Below are 18,792 nucleotides of genomic sequence, written 5' to 3' on the forward strand. Positions count from 1 at the left end.
GCCGGCCACCCAGCTTGGGACTCATCGCCGTCGCCAGTCGTCTGGGCGTCTGGCAGCGCGCGGCGCCACGCTGGAGGCTGGCCGGCCCGCGGCGGCGGTAGTGCTCAGCCTCAGTGGCGAATGCCCGCCGGTCGACGACGTCGAGGTCTCGCCGCTTCACTCTTCAAGAGAAGCCATACGGCCAAGGTCGCGCTGCCGCCATAGAGGCGAGAGCGTGGCGAAGACGAAGGGGGTACGCACGTGTTCCGGGGGTGAGCGCACCTGGGGCACGCGGCGTCACGGTACACGCAGGCACGGCCAACGCCGAGAACAGCCGGATGGACTCTGCGATGGCGTCGTGGAGGTGGCGCATACCGCGCTTCAGCGTGTCCAGTGCACGCAGCACGCGTCGAGCCGTGCTGTGTTCGCATGGTCCGGTCTGCTGGAGCCGACCGGCTGGCCACCTCCTTGCTTGCCCAGAGTTTAAAAAATGATGAAGCGGTGAGGCCTCCGGCGTTGTTGGTCGACGGTCATTCACCACCGAGGCTGAGCACCGCCCCCGCGCCGTCCAGGTCCGGCGCGCTGCCCCTGTGCCAGGCGACGGGTGAAGACGACAGAGTCGCTAGCTCCCTCGCATGATCTGGACCGCACGAGCTCCATCTCACGGCTGGCAGGGACCCAAGGGCGGACGGTATTTCAATTGCCGTCCACCCCCCGCTAGGCATTTGATTTACCGTCCGGCCCTGGCCGTCGCCACGACGCCGCCGCAGCTGCGTGCCGTGCCGTCGTCACCGTCGTCCACGGGGAGGAGGAGGCCGCCGGCGCAAGGTACGCCGTGGCGCCGACGGGGTCGGGAGCACCGCCGCGCTGGTCTGCCACTCTGAGAAGACTTCCCGTGTTCTGTCTCGCTTCGCACCGACCGCGAGCGACGAGAGCCTCCGGGGGCCGTGGTCACTGGCCACCAGCTCCCTGCTCGCCGGGCGCAACACGACGTCATCGACCACGCCGACCTGGTTTTTCCGGGGAGGGCCCCGCTCTCCACCGGCGGGCCCGGACGTGGAGGATTAGCTCATGCGCGAGACCCGCGGGGTGCGCGCCGCCACCCACCACGGGGACATAGACGCGTCGTCGATGTCCCCGTCCTGCTTCGACGTGCTGCGTGCACTGGACACGCCGACGCGCGGCATGCCATCGTCTCCGCTCGTTCGCTAAATCGCTAGGCATGGCATGTCGCCGGCGGCTGTGCACCAGGTGCTCGCTGCTTTGCCTGCGAGGGACCAATGCTCAGGAATCTGCATTTGCATACCTGCCAGCGAAAATGCACGCTGCCCGGCCCCTACTCCTCTGATCAGTTCCCGAATAGACAGAATACAGATAGAACATGGTTGTGACTTGTGAGCCGTTTATGGTGTGCGGACCTTCACGGCACTCAAATTTGTTGCTTCGCCGTCGCGGATCAAAGATCAGACAGAAACCAGGAATCGGTGGCCAAAAAGGTACTTCTGAACTGAATTTGTGGTAACTGATGAACATTTGTGTTAATATATGTGTGGGTGGTGGTTAGGTGTTGGCGAGTTAGTTTTGTGCTGAAAATGTGCACAAAAAGTTACTTTTGTGCTGAATTTACGGTAAAAGATTAACTTTGGTTTCAGTTTCGAAGAAAAACTGAAAAAAAAAAGTTCTCGCTGAATTGGTGTAGTCCTCATTTTACAATAACCATGAGCAGAACATACTGTTATGGCCACTACATCATCAGCTTTTCTCATCCTCACCAAATGTCTCCCTTCTCACCTCTCAAGTAAACCACAAGAATCTAGGATCAGAAGCCATGGCTCGTGGTGCCCTACTGCTTCTTGTCTCCCTTTTCGTCGGTGCGCCGGCGGCGGCGGTAGAGGAGAGCAGATTGCCATCCCCGTCTTCTGCGCACAAGAGCTCCTTCGAGCCAGAGGCGCATCCGGCGAAGTGGGGCTGGAGCGAACCACTCGATGGTCCTGACTCCCACGGGAGCTCCGCCTTCGAGCCGGAGGCGTACCAGGTGAAGTGGTACCTGAGGCCACCTTCTCCCCGCCGGAGCTCCGTCGTCATCAAGCCGGAGGTGAAGTGGGACCCTCCTGTCTCGGCGGGTGCGGGGGAGCCGGCACGTGGCATCCATGTCGAGCCCGGGATGCTCTTCCTGCGGTGTAAGAAACGATCAAAGAAGACACTATGTTTCGAGACACAAATATTAGAATGCGTTTCCAAAACATATTTCCAGACGTTTCGGTTTGAAACGCGTCTCCAATAAGGTCTTTCAGGCTTTGGAAAAATAAAATGCGTCCCCAATGATGACTTATCCCAGACGCGTCATCAGAAAACGTGTCTGCGATGTATTAGAGACGCGGCTCAACAAAACGCGTCTGCTTTACGCGTCTCCAAATATACTCTAATACTTATCCGAGACACGTTAATTCTAGACGTGTTTTAAGAAAAAGGCGTCTGCAAAAGGCTACATATACAGACGCGTTTTGAGAAGCCCTGTCTTCACTCGCTCTCTTCCCGTTGTGCTCCGCTCTGCTTTTTGGGAGCCGGCGATGGTCTGGCCGGCCTGGCGCGACACGGCGGACGACCAGCTGGCCGGCCGGTGACATACCCGCTGAGCACCGTATACCCACGCCATGCCTCGTCGTGCTCCATCGATCGCGCCTAGGTAGCTAGCCCCGGCCCCGCGCGTACGCGTACTCCCCGGCGGCCACCGGCCGCGCGCGCCACCGCCGCCGGGGGCCTCCCACCACCATTGGACTCTCCCGCGCATCACTGCCTGCCCGCCGCCGCGCATCACTGTCGTCGTCGTTGCGGGCGGCCAGGCAGCAGCTCGCCATGCGCGCTCGGTCGTCGTCGTTGCCACACATCATCAGGCAGCCCCCTCTACATCTCGTCGTCTGCGGCGTCGTCCAATTAGGGGACGATGGCCGTCCTCTGCATCTCGCCGTGCTGGTCTCTCCTTCCCGGCCAAAAAGGTGACTTTTTTAATTGTTCATTCATGCACAAATAGTTCAAATAATTTATATTATGTACTTAATATGTACATGTAATTATATATATTGAATATATTCAATTTGTTGAATAATATTTTTTTATTTTATTGTTGTAGTCTTCTGGAGCCATTAACTTGTTAGCATCACCTTGCGCCGCACATCCCCACGGCTTTGTCACTAGCTGCATAGCTAGCCCCCAAGGTGAGATTTTGAAATTCATGCATAACTCTATTATTGATACTTGTATTGCTTTATTTATTATGCACAGCTTCATGAATAAATTTTAATTTTATCATGCTCGAATATGTAGATGGCAGACCGGACGTGGATGTACCTTAAAAACCACACGTGTGGTGAGTACTTGACTGATTTGAAGTCATTCATAGATGCAGCAGAGACAGATCAATTGAAGCAGGGCAAGTCCGCCATAAGTTGTTCATGTGTTGACTTTGAGAATGACATACAGTTCTCAAGTTCAGTTCATGTCCATGCCCATTTGATCATTCGAGGTTTCATGGAGGACTACATTTGTTGGAATATGCATGGAGAAGAAGGTTGTAATGTTCGAGACCTTGAGGCCGACCGTATGCATCAAGAAACCACTTGTAACGAACAATCTGGAAAATTTTATGCTTGTCAAGATGAGGAGGAAGTACACTCTGACAATCAGGATGTTGGGAATGATCTTAGTGACGATGACCTAATACAAATCGGTGACAACTATGTCCATGTGGCTGATCAATTGGAGGAGATGGTGCGTGATGCCATGGGGTACGATGGGCATATTTGGAGTTTGAGAAACTGAAAAAGTTGGTGACAGACATGAAGACACCACTCTATCCGGGCTGCAAAGAGAAGTACACGAAACTGTTCGCATCACTCAAACTTCTCCAATTGAAGGCAACCCACCATATGACGGCTCGGGGTTTCAAGGCTTTGTTGGACCTACTAAGGGACATGTTGCCAGAAGGGAATGAGATACCTAAGACAACCTATGAGGACAAGCAAAACATTTGCCCTTTGGGATTGGAGGTCGAGAAGATACATGCTTGTAAGAACGATTGCATTCTATTTCGTGGAGACCATGCTAACGACACTGAATGCCCAAAGTGTCAAACGTCTCGATATAAGCAAAAAAAATGATGGTGGTGATGAGGTAAGGAGGCATGGAGCTCCTCAAAAGGTGGCCTGGTATTTCCCTTTGATTCCTCACTTGAGGCGTTTGTTTGCATCAAGAAAGGACGCACAGCTTTTGCGTTGGCACATGGAGGGCCGGAAGCAGGATTATTACATACGACACCCAGCAGATTCCACACAGTGGCACATCGTTAATCACAAATATGGTTCATTTGCTGATGATCCAAGGAATCTTCGATTTGGATTAAGCACAGATGGGATGAATCCATTCGGTCAGATGAGTAGCTCACACAGTGTCTGACCAATGTTGGTGTCGATCTACATCTTCCGCCTTGGCTTTCTAACAAGAGGAAATACATGATGATGTCAATGATCATCTCAGATCCGCATAAGCCAGGCATTGATATTGACGTGTATCTGAGGCCATTGGTGGATAATCTGAAAACACTATGGTCAGAAGGTGTTCAGGTCTACGACGCGTACAAAAGAGCACCCTTCACAGTACGTGGCCTTCTCTTCACCACCATCACTGATATACTAGGAGGCCGTTCTGTGCCAGGGCAGTGCAAAGGCAAAAAGGATTGTCCCCACTGTTTAGATGACACTGAGACTCTTTGGCTCAACAACTCAAAGAAACAGGTGTACATCTGTCATCGACGCTTCCTTCCTGATTCACATGCATACAGACATATGAAACGCCAATTTGATGGCACGAGAGAGTTAGCCAAAGCTCCGAGGCATTTCAGTGCTGCTTATGTCTACAGTCAGGTCAAGGATCTCCCAAATGCCCATGGCAAGAAAAGCACTACTACCCTTGGAAAGAGAAAGCGCGACAAAGAAGCAGTTGATCCAAAGATCATGTGGAAGAAGAAGTCAATCTTGTGGGAGCTGCCTTACTGGGTAGATTTAGCTGTCCGTCATAGTATAGATGACATGCATGTGAAAAAAAATGTATGTGGAAGTCTACTCGGAACACTCATGAATGATAAGTACAAAACGAAGGATCATGTAAAAGGACGAGCTGATCTAGAAGAATAGGACATTAGACCTGAATTTTGTCTTGATGCCACCAGTAGTACACGTCTACCGGCATCTGCTGTGAATCTAACCAGGGAAGAGAAGAAGGAATTATGCGACTTCTTACGTAGTGTGAAAGTTCCTTCTGGATATTCATCTAATATCAGGAAACTTGTCCATGCCAAGGAACAGAAATTTCTGCCGATGAAAGCTCATGATTGTGATGTCATGCTCACCACCATGCTTGCGGTTGCTATCAGGAACATATTGCCGGAAAAAGTAAGAAGGGCTATCATGAGCTTGTGCTTTTTCTTTAACGCAATCTCTCAGAAGGTTATTGATGAGACGACATTGGATGATCTTGAGAAGAACTTCTTTCACACAATTTGTCTTCTTGAGGCGTATTTCCCACCATCATTCTTTGATGTCTTTGTACATCTCATGGTTCACCTAGTGTGGGAGATAAGGTACCTTGGGCCGATGTTCCTGCATCACATGTATCCTTATGAGAGATTCATGAGCACTCTTAACAAGTATACCAAGAGTCGAGTTCATCCTGAGGGAAGTATGGTTCAGGGCTACTCTACTGAGGAGGTAGTTGATTGGTGTCTTGATTACATTGATCCTAGTAATCCAATCGGCATATCAAAGTCTCACCATGAGGGAAGGTTAGCTGGCATAGGGATTCTTGGGGAGAAGACATTCACTCCGGACATGAATTCTTACCGACAAGCACATTTTCTTGTGTTGCAACACACAGTTGAAGTATCTCCTTACATCGATGAGCATAAGGAGCACTTGCGTGAATTGAATCCCGGGAGAAGCGAAACTTGGCTAGCTAAGACGCATATGAGTGGATTCAACATTTGGTTTAGAGACCGGATCCAAATGTCAGACTCTAGGATAGATGATGCGCTTAGAAACTTGGCATGTGGTCCAGTGTTCACCATCACCACTTATCAAGGATATGATATAAATGGCTACACCTTCTACACCATTGCACAAGATAATAAAAGCACATACCAAAGTTCTAGTGTTCGTATAGAAGCTCTAGACAACAATTTGCATAAAACTTCGTACTATGGACAAATAGAGGAGATATGGGAGCTGACCTATCCGGATTTTAAGGTGCCAATTTTCAAATGTCGTTGGGTTCAGGGCAGAAAGAGTGTCACGAAAGACATGTATGGGTTCACCACAGTAGATCTTAAACAAGTTGGGTACAAGGAAGAGCTATTTGTGCTTGCTGATCAAGTCTCTCAAGTCTTCTATGTGACTGACACGATGGATGAGAGAAGACACGTGGTTCTCCCAGGAAAAAGACGAGTTGTCGGAGTTGAAAATGTGGTGATTGAGGAGGATTTGAATCCATGTGACGAAATCCCACCCTTTGGTCCCTGCATTATTCCCGTAATTCAAGAAAGTGAGAAAACCCCCTACTTACGATCCGACCATAAAGAAGGGGTCACTGTGGCAAAAGCTCGGAAAAAAGGAGGAAAACGACAAGCCAAGAAAAGATGAGGTAGTTAAATGTGAGATTTGTACAATATGTGAGATTTGTAGAATATGTGAGATTTGTGTAATAAATTGGTGTAATAAGATGGTGTAATATAAATTCTCTGTAGAATATGTGAGATTTGTAATAAGATGGTGTAATATAAATTTTGTAGAAGCCACCTTTTTTTCGAAAGATTTTCTAATTTGTTTGTTCTCTTTGGTATTTAAATTCTATTTCCTCTAATTCAACATATTTTTCATTTTATGAATCATGGTCATCCAATATATTGTTCATGATGCATTGGAAAAAAAGAATGTCCTGGTTCCCATTTCCTGAAAGTGATCACATAATTTTCAGAGATCACAGAATTTTCAGCAGAATTTTTCCAACATATTGATCACAGAATCACAGAGATCACAGAATTTTCAGCAGAATTTCCTGGAAGTTCATGTCCAATATATTGATCACATAATCACATATAACACATGTAACACCCGGTTTATAAAAGGATATAAACCGAGCAATCATATACGTGCCAGAATCAAGTCACACGTATATACAACAGAATGAACAGTATATCACAGCACATATCACGTAAAAAGACATAATAAAGCGAGTACGAAAGTTATTTATTACATTAATGACAAAATGTCTGATACAGAGTATGCGGAAGCGTAAAAACATATACGTAAACTATCGACGAAGCTGGGCGCCACAGGGACGTCGACTGGGAGACGAACGCCTAGAAGTCCTCGTAATCCTGGTAGCTCTGGGTGAACTCCCTCGCGTCGGCAGGAACTGAGCAGCAGTAGAGTATCCCCAAGAGGAAAAAGAGTAGAGTAGGCAAGAGTGAGTACACAACTTGTACTCAACAAGTATAACACAAACTATGAGGCTCTAAGGTTGGCTGACTCAACTGCATTAGCTTTTAATCTTGGCAAAATTTTATTAAAGCTATTTACCACAAGTTGATGAATTACCATAAACCCAGTTACATAGTAATTAATCAAAATTAATCATGATACTACTGAGAACCATACCAAACCAAGCCACCCGGGGAAACCCTCCTAACCAAAGGAAGATAACCCCACTAATCAAAAGGAGGATCTGGGCCGCTCATGACCGTGAGCACGGCTAGTATACCAGTTTTACACTCTGCAGAGGTTGCACATCTTTACCCACAAGTCGTGAGCTACGCTAGTTGTTCATCACACTTCCTTAGGTGAGATGACTAGCAAACTCACTACGAGGCCGTTACAAAGGATCACGTTGGTAAGGTGTAACTGCTAAGGAATCAGGCTCCGCAACGATGGGGCCCACCTCGAGGGGGTACGCAGACCAAGCCTCGTAGCGCAGGGACCATTGAAGCTCACCACCCCTCCTACCCCGTCGGTAAGTTACTCCTGAACCAAAATGACCTAATTAGTAAGCCAAGACCGTCCCATTCCAGTCTTGTGGTTGCGCGGTTGTCCCAGGTTGTCGCTCTAATGACGTACGGTCCTTATGGAGAGTAGCTAGCACATAAAACAGTGCGAACCCCCTAAACCAAGTTTCTAGAAAAACCAATTTTAAACGAGACGTGAGCCACTCAAACGGGCCACTCCCAGAATTAAGTTGCATATACCATTAATCAAATTAATTAAAAAGGACCAAGTGTGTTATAGCGCGCACCTAGCACAACTAACCAAAATGCAACCCAAAGGATATATATAAAGGATATAAAGTGGCTAGGAAAGTCCTTATAGGCATACAGTATTAAAATGCAGTATGAAAATGTAATTAAAGGTGATAGGTGTTGTTCATGTTATACTTGCCTTCCTCAAACTGTTCCTGCTACTCAATCTGCTCAGAAGATGGCTCCTGGTACTGGTACTGGGGCTCCTCCGGTAGCTCAATGTCTGCTCACGATCGCAACGCCAAAACAAGTTCAGCACATACACATACATGCAAATAAAGGCAAACACTAAGAAATAGTACAACAATACATAAAAATAGCAATAAAAACTAAGCTAGAACTATTCTACGCGTTACAACGATCGCGTGGACATAAAGAACGCCTAAAACGGAGCTAGAACGTGAAATCTAGAGCTAAAACAAGGTTCAGGGGCTTTTCTACAAGAAAAACTAGGTTTCCAGGGGTTTTCTGCAAAAACCGGGGACCTAAACGTAATTAAACCTTAGTTCTAGGGTCTAACGTGCAAAACTACAGGGGCTGGACTATGGGTTAGATTTTAAAGGAACTCAAGGGCTAAAGTGAATAAAACAGGGCCTGGATTGAAACATTTCTACACTGACTAGGACCGCGGGTTCATTTAAAAGAAACCCAGGGTCTCTTTAGCAAAACAGCCGGCTGAAACAGTATCCTTGAATCAGGGCCATTGGATTGCGATCTGGCGGCTCAGATCGGATCGGGCCATGATCTAATCGTGACCGCTGGGATCAGATCGGAGGGCTCTGGGAGTTTGGGCGCGCGGGGCGGCGGCGGGACTCGCCGGCGACGTGCTCCCGCGGTGGGGGCTCACCGGACTTGGCCAAACTTGGCCATCCAGGGGTCAAATCGAGCGGGCTTTGGCCTGGGATGGAGTACGCGGCATGCGTAATCCACCTGGGCCTCGTGCGCTGGGCGGGGAGGCTCGGGGCGGCGTGTGCGGCACTGGTGGCGGGTCTACGCGGCGGCGCTCGCCGGCGTGAGGCGTCCCGGCCTCGGTGTGAGGCTACGGGTTACAGGGTCTAGCGCAACAGGGCGGGGAGGTCGTAGGGATACTCACCGAGCACTGAATTGGCTGGGGACACGGCGTTGCAGGGCTGGCGTCGAGGTCGCGCGGCGGTGCAGTGGTGGCGCTCAACCGGAGCTCGTGGAGGTGGCGCTGCAGAGACCCTCCCAACTCTTGGACTTCACGGGTCGACGTGTGGCGAGTCTGGGATGCAGGACAAGGGGTCAGGGGACACTCAGGGGTCGCCGGTAGTGAGAAATCGGGCGGCGGACCGATTACCTGCGGCGGCGCTCCGGGGAAATCCCGTGCGTGCTAGGGTCGAAGTCAAGGAAGGAGGGCTCGAGGAGGATCCTGGCGCCAAGGAGGAGCTCCTGCGGCGACTCTTGGTGGCGGAGGTGGCCTGGGCGTGCGGGACCACGGCGGCGCAGAGGTTCTGCGCGGTGCGGTGGTGGCGTGGCGGCGGAGCCTGGCTCTGGGCAGCTAAGGAGGGAAGGTGCGTCGCACGGGGCGTCACGTGCTAGTTTAAATGGAGCAGGGCGGGGATTGCGGCGTGGAGCAGCGGGAAGGGGATCCCCGGCGATCTCGCCGGTGATTTCGGGCATGGGCGGAGCGGATCACGCCAACTGCTCGGTGTGATCCAGGCTCGGGGGTGGAGCTTCTAGAAGGTCTGGGGTGTGCGCTGGCTGACGTGCGGGCCACGGGGCTTACGAGATAGGGTGGTGCGGTCTGGTCCACGGCGCAGAGGAGCGAGGCGAGCGGGTGGAGCAGAGGCTCGGCGTGGATCGCGGTGGAGAAGACGGGGCCGACAAGCGGGCCCCGCTGGTCAGCGGCGGAGGGAGCGGGTCACGGGGAAACGGGCGACGCGGGGCTAGCGGTTGCAGCAGCTGACGGGTGGGCCGCGCCTGTCAGCGAACGGGGGGGAGCGCAGGCGAGCGGCACGAGCGGGCGTGCGCGGGACTGGGCCGAACGCGGAGAGAAGCTGGGCCGTGGTGTGGGCCGCGCGGGGTGAAAGGAGACGCGGGCTGACTGGGAGGTAGACTGGGCCGGAGTTTTGGGACTCGCCTGGGATGCTGGGTTTTGGTATGGGTTTTCTTTTTCTATTTTCTATTTCCTATTTCAAACACTACTCAAACCTAATTGAATTCAAATTCAAATTTGAATTCAACACTAGCACTCAAACAAATAAAAGAGATGCTCCAGCATGAATGCACAAACATTTTAACCCTATGATAAATTTTAATTACTTGAGGATCAAAATTAGATTAAATGCAAGTCTAAACACAATAAACCTTAGAAAATTAAACAAAGCCAATTAAATTTATTATTAAATGTTGAAATTTAAATTAGGATGTTACAACACATATATAACAGATCTCAAAGATCACAGAACATATGTTAACATTCAGATAGAGGGCACACAGCCATAGGTTCAGATCACTGATCATAGATCCATAGGATCCACACAGATACATAGTTCATTGACCACATTACACATATATCTACATTACACATAGTTTCTTAGTGGGCACACAACCATGGACAAAAATGTGTGTGCCCTGTCAACTCCCCCCCAAACCAAAAGCTTCAAGCTTCGACCATCAGCTTCACATCCAGCTCTAAATTCTTGGTTGTGCCCTGTTGTTGGCTGCAAGCTCAAGTGCACGCTTCAGTGCCTTCCGCTTGGCCTGTTCTTTGGCAAGCTCTTTTTCAAGTTCATCCTCCCTCTGTTGTTATGTTGCCAGACTGTTGTGCAACTCCCAGAAACTCATCCTGTTAATTGGTACCTGCAAGATTACAAAAAAGCAACTTAAAGATTTGAAGAATTTCCCTGAGTAAATCAACTTAAGCATGAAAATTTCAGCAAGGCATCTAGGCATGAACATATGAACAAAGCATTCATAAATTTCAGAGACTTGCATTCATAGAAACTGAGCATAAACATATGAACAAAGCAGATTTCCACAAATAAATTCAGTGACTCTAAATCCAAGTGCTCAGAGTTAAGACAGAGGTTATGAACACATAAACTTTCATGTCAATTAGGTGCTGGACACTATAACACATATTATAACATATCAAATGAACATTTAGATAGACAAAAGGACATGATAATAGCATGTTTTCACCATTCAGCAAGCACCATGCAGCAACCAGTAACATATACAAACATGTTCAGCCATATTTGCCTACAATATAGACCCTAATGACATGGTTTAGCAACAGGGAATGATTCAGCAGGTTTAGCTAAAAGGAAATCACATATTCGAGCCACATTTGGCTATCTTTATGCTACCAAAACCATACATGCCACTGATTCTGAGTTAAGACAGAGGTCAAAGAACTAATTTTGTACTACTAATTCACTACAGAGTCAAGACAGTAAGGATTTACCTCCTTCCTGGTCCTCTCCTTCTTGTTCAAAGAGGTTGAAGGCAGAGAGGTCAGCATCAGAGAGCTCACGTCGGGCTTCGTCTCCACCTGGTCCTGCTCAGGGGTTGCAGGTAGGTCGATGATGGTGAAGCACGGCTTGTAGGGGAGTTAGTTGCCTCCAGCTTCTGCCTTCTTCTTGAGCGCCGCCGCCACTGCCACTTGTAGGGCCACAACATCGAAGCCCGGCGGGTACGGGAGCAGTTCCTCGCTGCCGGCTGTGGAGGAGGCGGAAGAGCCAACGGCCTTCTTCTTGAGCCACTTGGAGGAGGGGAAGCGCCGCCGGCCTTCTTCTTGGGCCGCTTGGCGCCGGAAATGCCGCTCGTGGAGGATGGGGAAGGGCTGCCGGCCTTCTTCTTGGCGAGGAGGAGGGGCGCCATCCCCACCTCTGTCTTCTTGGCGCCGGCGCCGCCGCTTGTTGGGGAGCAGGGACGAGCGGCGAGGCGGGCGCTGTAGCGCAGTGGTGGAGTAGCGCCGCCACCGCCGCCTGTTGGGGACGAGGAGGGAGCGCGACGGGCGTTTGGACGCCACGGTGCGCCGCCCATGGAGACGAAGCGGCCGTCCCCACCCCGCGTCTGCAGTCGCGCATAGATCTGGTGCAGGGACGCCATCGCCGTCGTTGCCGGCGAAGGGGAAGGGGTGGGGGGGTCGCCGGTGAAGGGGAAGGGGCGAGGAAGATGGAGAAGGGGTGGGGGTCACCGGCGTTTCGATCTTTATGTAGATGGAGAAGGGGAAGGGGCGGACCTGGCGAGGGAGACATTTATCAAATAATCTTAGTGTTTGTACAAATAATGTTCTACATAGTTATCAAACGAAATCATTCAAGTAGCGCAATGGTTTAGGTGCGTCGGCCGGAACTGGTAGGTCTCGGGTTCGAATCACGGACCAGACCAAAATTTTTTTCTATGGCGCAACAGCTTTCCAATATTTTCATCTAAAATTATACATGCATACTGAACTGAAATTCTAGCATACTTCAATGGTTTGGCCGTGCGGTCTTAAGTCTGTGGTGGCGAGTTCGAGTCCCTTCAGAGGGACCCTTTTTTCCTTTTTTTTGCTATTTTCATGGGCCGGCGAGGCCCAAAAGAGCTAGAGTTCCCCTCCCATCCCGACACGCCGCTCCTCCCCTCCCATCCCGACAGCGCCGCTCCTCCCCTCCCATCCCGCCCGCCGCTCCTCTTGCACCCAACCGTCCAGCCATCTCCTCCCTGCTGTGATAGCCGCCGGCGATCCTCTCCTCCCTACTGCACCCGCCATCGAGCAGGCAGCCGCAGGCAGGCCTACCAGGAAGCGCTGCCCTCGCCCCTCGCCTCCGCTCTATCTCCACATGGAGGCGCAGGCGTCCAAGATCGAGATGAGCGCCGCGTCGCCGCCGCAGGACCGCTCGCGGGCGTAGGCCACCACGCGGAGTGCAGCTCACGTGGAGGTGTCCATGGCGGCGGCATAGAGCAGCCGGCCACCAACTACTTCATCAACGTGCTCCTATAGGTCGGTGGCACCATTCCTTCTCTCTTTGTTAGTCTAGGGTTAATTGGAGGGGGGCAAATTGTAACTTCAATTTCTGTCAAACTGATTTGCTTGACCCTAACCCCGTGAACTGGTACCATCCTTGAGCAAATTTAGTTTGGTAGTTCAGTTAGGTTAGTGATCATAGGAGCCATGTTTGGATGTTTCAGTTAGGTTAGTGATCATGTTAGTTAGCTTTCCTGTTTGCATAGGAGCAATCCTCGAGCAAATTTAGGAGCAATTTCATGGCTTTGCATAGGAGCCATGTTAGTTAGCTTTCCTGTTTGGATGTTTCAGTTAGGTTAGTGATCATAGGATGGCTTGCATAGGAGCCATGTTAGTTACCTTTCCTGTTTCGATGTTCAAGGCTGGCATAATTGTTTAACATATGCAAAAGGCAGCACATGAGAAGGACTAGGCTTGGAATACTTCAAGCACCGCGTGCTTCACTTCATCAAAATATGGTTAGTGTTAGTTTGCTATGATATTATTGGCCGAATTAGTACTTTATTTATGCTAATCTCTTATCATCCCATGATTGTTAGGTGAGTTCTGAATCATGTTGGGAACATGAAGCTGAGACTGTGGTGGCTAAACCTGGTAATGAAGCGGGATCGGATTATGAACAGGTAATTAATGGATCTATTGAGGAGGAGCTTGATGGAACTGATGGTGAATAGCAGCAGCCTGGAGCTACATGTCGAGTTAGAAAGGCAAGGACATCAACAAAGTGGCCAGTGGACAAGATGGTAGTCACGGAAATTGATGAAGTGGGCTTACCCACAGAGAGAAGACATATATTGAGGTTGCGGAAGCTTGCTGGTCTGATCGCTAGACAAAGGCTCTCATTGGTCATGCCCAAATTCAATAGCCTCACCAAAGCGGATAAGTGGAGATTATTTGATCAGTATGTCACACCCTTCTTGGAGTTCTCGGCATAGATGAAGACTGCAGGGTTTAAGCAAGTCATGAAGAGGACAGCCAAGAGTTGGAGAACCCATAAGAGCAACATTGTGTGCAATTATATCGCAAAAGGACTGGAACCGTTTGAGCAGCACCCCTACATCGAACAGGAAGACTGGGCAGATTTTGTAAAGTTGAAACAATCTGAAGAAGCCCAAGAAGAAAGTACAAAAGGAAAGGTTCTTCAGGAAAAGAACATGCACAACCACCACATGGGCTCATCAGGCTATGAAGGAAAACTAGCAAAATGGGAGGAAGAGGACAGAAAATTAGCTGCTCTAGGGATCCCTAATCCATGGGATGAGTACCCGAACGGGCGGCCCAGGTATTGGCTGCGAGCTAGGAGTACTCTCGAGATTTCAGAAGGTATTGCTCGGATTAGGTGGAGCCAAGAGTCAACCAAGAGAGTGGCTGAATAGATCATAGAAAAGCAACAGCATGCAGATTCTTCAGGCATAAGTTGGGTTAGGGAGCAAGATGTTCTAACTTCTTGTTTGGGCCCTGAACAGCCAGGGCGGGTGCGTGGTGTGTCCAGCTACAAGGGCTGGAAGCACGCATGGCCACAATTTTCGTCTATGTACAGGAAGAGGAAAAGGACAGCCTCGGTGGATGTGGAGAAAATAAAGGCTGAACTTAGGGCTAAAGTGACAGAGGATATAATGTCAATGCTTGCTGCACAGGGATTACAGATACAGCCAATTTCCAGGAACCCAAGCCCTGCACCTGGAAGGAGGAGCAGTTGTGCGTCTGCTTCAGAGCCTATAAATGTGGATGGAAATAACAAAGAAGATCATCATGAGGATATGAATTTGATGAGGGAGGATGTAGAGAATAGAGAGGATCAACATGACGATATGGATTTGTCGATGAGGGGCCGAGATTTAGATCTTGATTCTATAGATGTTCTGACTGACCCCACACCTTGTGCGCTCCTAATCTGAGGTTATCAAATTGAGGTTACAAGGGGTCTGGTTTATCCAAAACAAACAGAACTACACACAGTCCCAATTCTCGATGAGCATGTAGTGGTGAAGGTTGAGTATGTACACATGAACTTTGATGATCATGTGCTTAAACCTCCTCCAAATGATGAGACCTTAACTCTTGGACAGGCTCTTTTGCAAAAGATACAGTGGAACAGGCGTCATATTATTGTGAACCCTAAATCATTAGATGGTTCTTCTCAAAGTGTGGTACAACAAACAATGGATGCATCTGCTGCCAAGAGTACATCCTTAATTTCTTCAAAGCATCCAAGCAAGGACATTGCTAGGAGTGCATCTGGTACCAAGAGTGCTGCTGCTGCTGAGAAGCCATCCAAAAGCAGCCAGCCTAAGGCGGCGGCTGATGCTGCTGAGAAGCCATCCAAAAGCAGCCAGCCTAAGGCGGCGGCGGCTGCTGCTGACAAGAAGGCTGCTGCTGCTGAGCCTGACAAGAAGGCGGTTGCTGCTGCTGCTGTTGACAAGAATGCTGCTGCTGAGAATGCTTCTGCTGCGTCTGAGAAGAAGAAAACTGCTGCTGCTGCTGGGAAGAAGAAGGCTTCTGCTGGTACTGCTACTGGGAAGGCATCTGCTGGTGAGAAGAAGAAGGCCTCTGCTGGTGAGAAGAAGAAGGCGGCTTCTACTGCTGCCAATGAATACAAGAAATAGCCATCAAATGTATGGACCAAAGCACACCCCAAATTCACTTATGGACAAGCTATTCTAACAGAGGCAGAACTACTTGTCGCTGGACCTTTCACAGTTGAACTCCACAGTTACTATATGAAAGGTTGTCATGGAAATAAGAAAAATGGCATTGTGGTCAAGTACAGGCGTCAGCATTTTTGGCGTGATCGTGACATAGAATTTTTCCTTGTTGGATTCGATGATTTATATGACCTCTTCAAACTTGATGCATTGGATGTGTCACTTTTGCGCTGTTTCACATTGTAAGTTCCAATTCCTCTACTATCTTTGACACCAGCATATAGCACTAGTTAGGGTAATGTATAGTTTTACTAGCTTCATTCCGTATGTTTGCTTGACATTGGTTTTAATTTCTTAGATCTCTGCTTCAAGAAACTAAGTCAAAGGCCATGCCTGTGGGCTTTCTTGATCCTGAGCTAATGTCCCTGTCAAACATAACATCTGACAAATCTTATGTGGTGGATTATTTGGGAAGGGCCCTCAATCATTATGCTAAGAAGGAGATAATTATGTTTCCACATAACCCCGGTGGCCACTGAATTTTAGTGGTAATTATTCCAAAATGGAGCAAGGTTTTGCGCTTCGATTCTCTCAAGTCCAAGGCACGTGATCATACCTTGTTGAAAGAAGTAATTGATGAGTGAGTACTTTGTTCCTAACCATCACCATATTTTATAAGTAAACTTTGAACAGTGATGAATAACTGAGCATAAACAATTTTCAATTTACATGCTTGTAGGGCATTTAATTCATACCCAGTCAGGGGGAAGGGAAGTAAGAGCTTGACACATGTCTCCAAGTTCCCGGTAAGTGCATGTTAAGACCAAACGTATATAAGGGATTAAGTGTTTGGTGATTTTTGTGCATTGACCTGTTCATTCTCCAATAAATTAATATTTGTATTTCTGTCTAATTGTTGCCAGTGCCACCAGCAATCTGCTGGTAATACCTGTGGTTTCTACACACATATCACATGCTAGAAGCAATGGAAATACTAGGATTGGATAGTTCTTTGGTACAAATCAACTTTTCTCAATGATTTTTTGTTATGCGTTTAGTTTCTGAATCAACTTTATCCTTCTGCTTTATTTGTGTCTTGTTCTAAAAATATTTTACTAAAATACACAGGATTTTGAAGTGATGACAAATCCCATCGACCAAGATGTAATGGTGATTCGAGAAAGGATTGCCTCCTTCATAATGTCCCAGGTGATCAACAGAGTTTCATTGCGACAATCCAGGTCTTAATTATATTTGAACAAAGAATGTCAATTGTACTATGAAAGATGAACCAAGGTCCTGCAGGATATGAAACCAGATTCTGATGTTCTTGTGTATGTATTAAGTTTGATCTTGTACAAGATGATGATGATGAACATGATGTGTTGTTCTTGTACTATGTATGATGATGATGATGATGTGTATCTGTGCCAATGCATGTTCTGCCAATTATGTGGTGTACTATGCAAGATGATGAACTTGTGTTTCTGTTCTAATGCATGTTCTGCCAATGACCTAGCTGCTAAACCTGTGAGCAACAAAAAAAATCACAGACACGTCTAAACATAAATGCGTCTGAGTAATACTGGTGTCTCCATTTTTATTTAAAGGAGACGCAGTTCACATAACCCCGTCTGGGATATCCCTATAAAGGAGACGCTTATTGATAAAAACGCGTCTCCAATAAGCATGACCAGAGACGCGTCTAGACAAAGCCGCGTCTCCAATATTGTTATTGCAGACGTGTAAAACCGCGTCTCCAATGATTATTATTGCAGACACGTAAATTCGCATCTCCAATGACACCACATCAGTGACACAAATTTGCAGACGAAAAAGAATTTCGTCTCCAATATACTTCTATCCGCGTCTGCAATTAGGGATTCTGACATAGTGAGAGCTTGTTTCCGAGGGCGATCCTGCCCGAAGGCACCAGGCTCGTCGGCCACGGCTTTCCGGCTCCCCGGAGGTTCGTCTCCCGGGCGGCCGCCGCCGCCGTCCCCTTCAGCTCCTAGCAGCTCGACACCATCCTAAGGATGTTCAGGATCCCGCGTGGGTCGAGGAAGGCGGACCAGGTCACCGCCACGCTCCGGACTTGCGAGGAGGAGTCCCCGGAGCCGCACACCTGCGCCACGTCGCAGCAAGCCTTGGCCGCCTTCGCCGCCCGCGCGCTGGGGGACCGGCGAGCCGCGTGCCGTCGTCACCGTCGTCCACGGGGAGGAGGAGGCCGCCGCCGCCGCCGGCGCCAGGTACGTGGCACCAAACGGGCTCACGCGCATCGGCAGCGGCGCAGCCGGCGTGGTGCCGTGCCACCTGATGGCCTACCCGTACATGGTCCACAGTCCACTACTGCCACCGGCCGGCCGCCGTGGAGGCTCTCCGCGTCGAGCTGACGGCGGCCGCGCGGGCGTGACCGCAGTCGCGATGTGCCACGCCGACACGACGAGCTGGGACACTGGCTACTTCCGGATGCTGAACGCGATGCGCGGGGAGGACCGGAGGAGAGCTGCCACTTGATGCCGCTCAACTACGTGCTCTGGGTGCCTGCTGCTGCCAATCCCTAGGGGCTAGGGCACGTAGGAGGAAGTACTTGTGATTAATAAAAGAGAGGATGAACTGAGCTGAGTACCAGCTTGCTTCTGAAGTTTGTGCATGTCTTCCACCTGATGATCATCAAGAGGACAATCTCAAGTAAAATGTTCGTGACAAACAATAAGACTGACTCCAACAAAATTAAAGAAGCCAAAATGGGACATGCAATCCTTCATTTGCATCCTCCACAGTAGATGCATTGCCCACACATTTTTGGTAGTCTCCAACAGATGACGCAAATTGGAGGCCGCCCGAGG

General features: G+C 49.3%; 1 protein-coding gene and 1 pseudogene across 1 annotated transcript; both read left to right on the top strand.

Moving 5' to 3' along the window:
* The first annotated feature begins 779 nt into the window (after positions 1-779).
* LOC120662279 lies at positions 780-18,507 on the top strand (annotated as a pseudogene).
* On the top strand, positions 3,106-6,741 carry LOC120659380. Its single transcript, XM_039937509.1, has 2 exons — positions 3,106-3,194; positions 3,304-6,741. The coding sequence occupies exon 2, from the start codon at positions 5,352-5,354 to the stop codon at positions 6,666-6,668; it is 1,317 nt and encodes a 438-aa protein (XP_039793443.1). The 5' UTR covers positions 3,106-3,194; positions 3,304-5,351; the 3' UTR covers positions 6,669-6,741.
* Positions 18,508-18,792: the final 285 nt, after the last annotated feature.

This window comes from Panicum virgatum, chromosome 2N (genome assembly GCF_016808335.1).
Source record: "Panicum virgatum strain AP13 chromosome 2N, P.virgatum_v5, whole genome shotgun sequence".
Classification (NCBI taxonomy): Eukaryota; Viridiplantae; Streptophyta; class Magnoliopsida; order Poales; family Poaceae; genus Panicum; species Panicum virgatum.

Excerpts from the sequence above, each read along its gene's own strand:
- LOC120659380 (XM_039937509.1), top strand. The coding sequence starts at position 5,352 with ATGAAAGCTCATGATTGTGATGTCATGCTCACCACCATGCTTGCGGTT.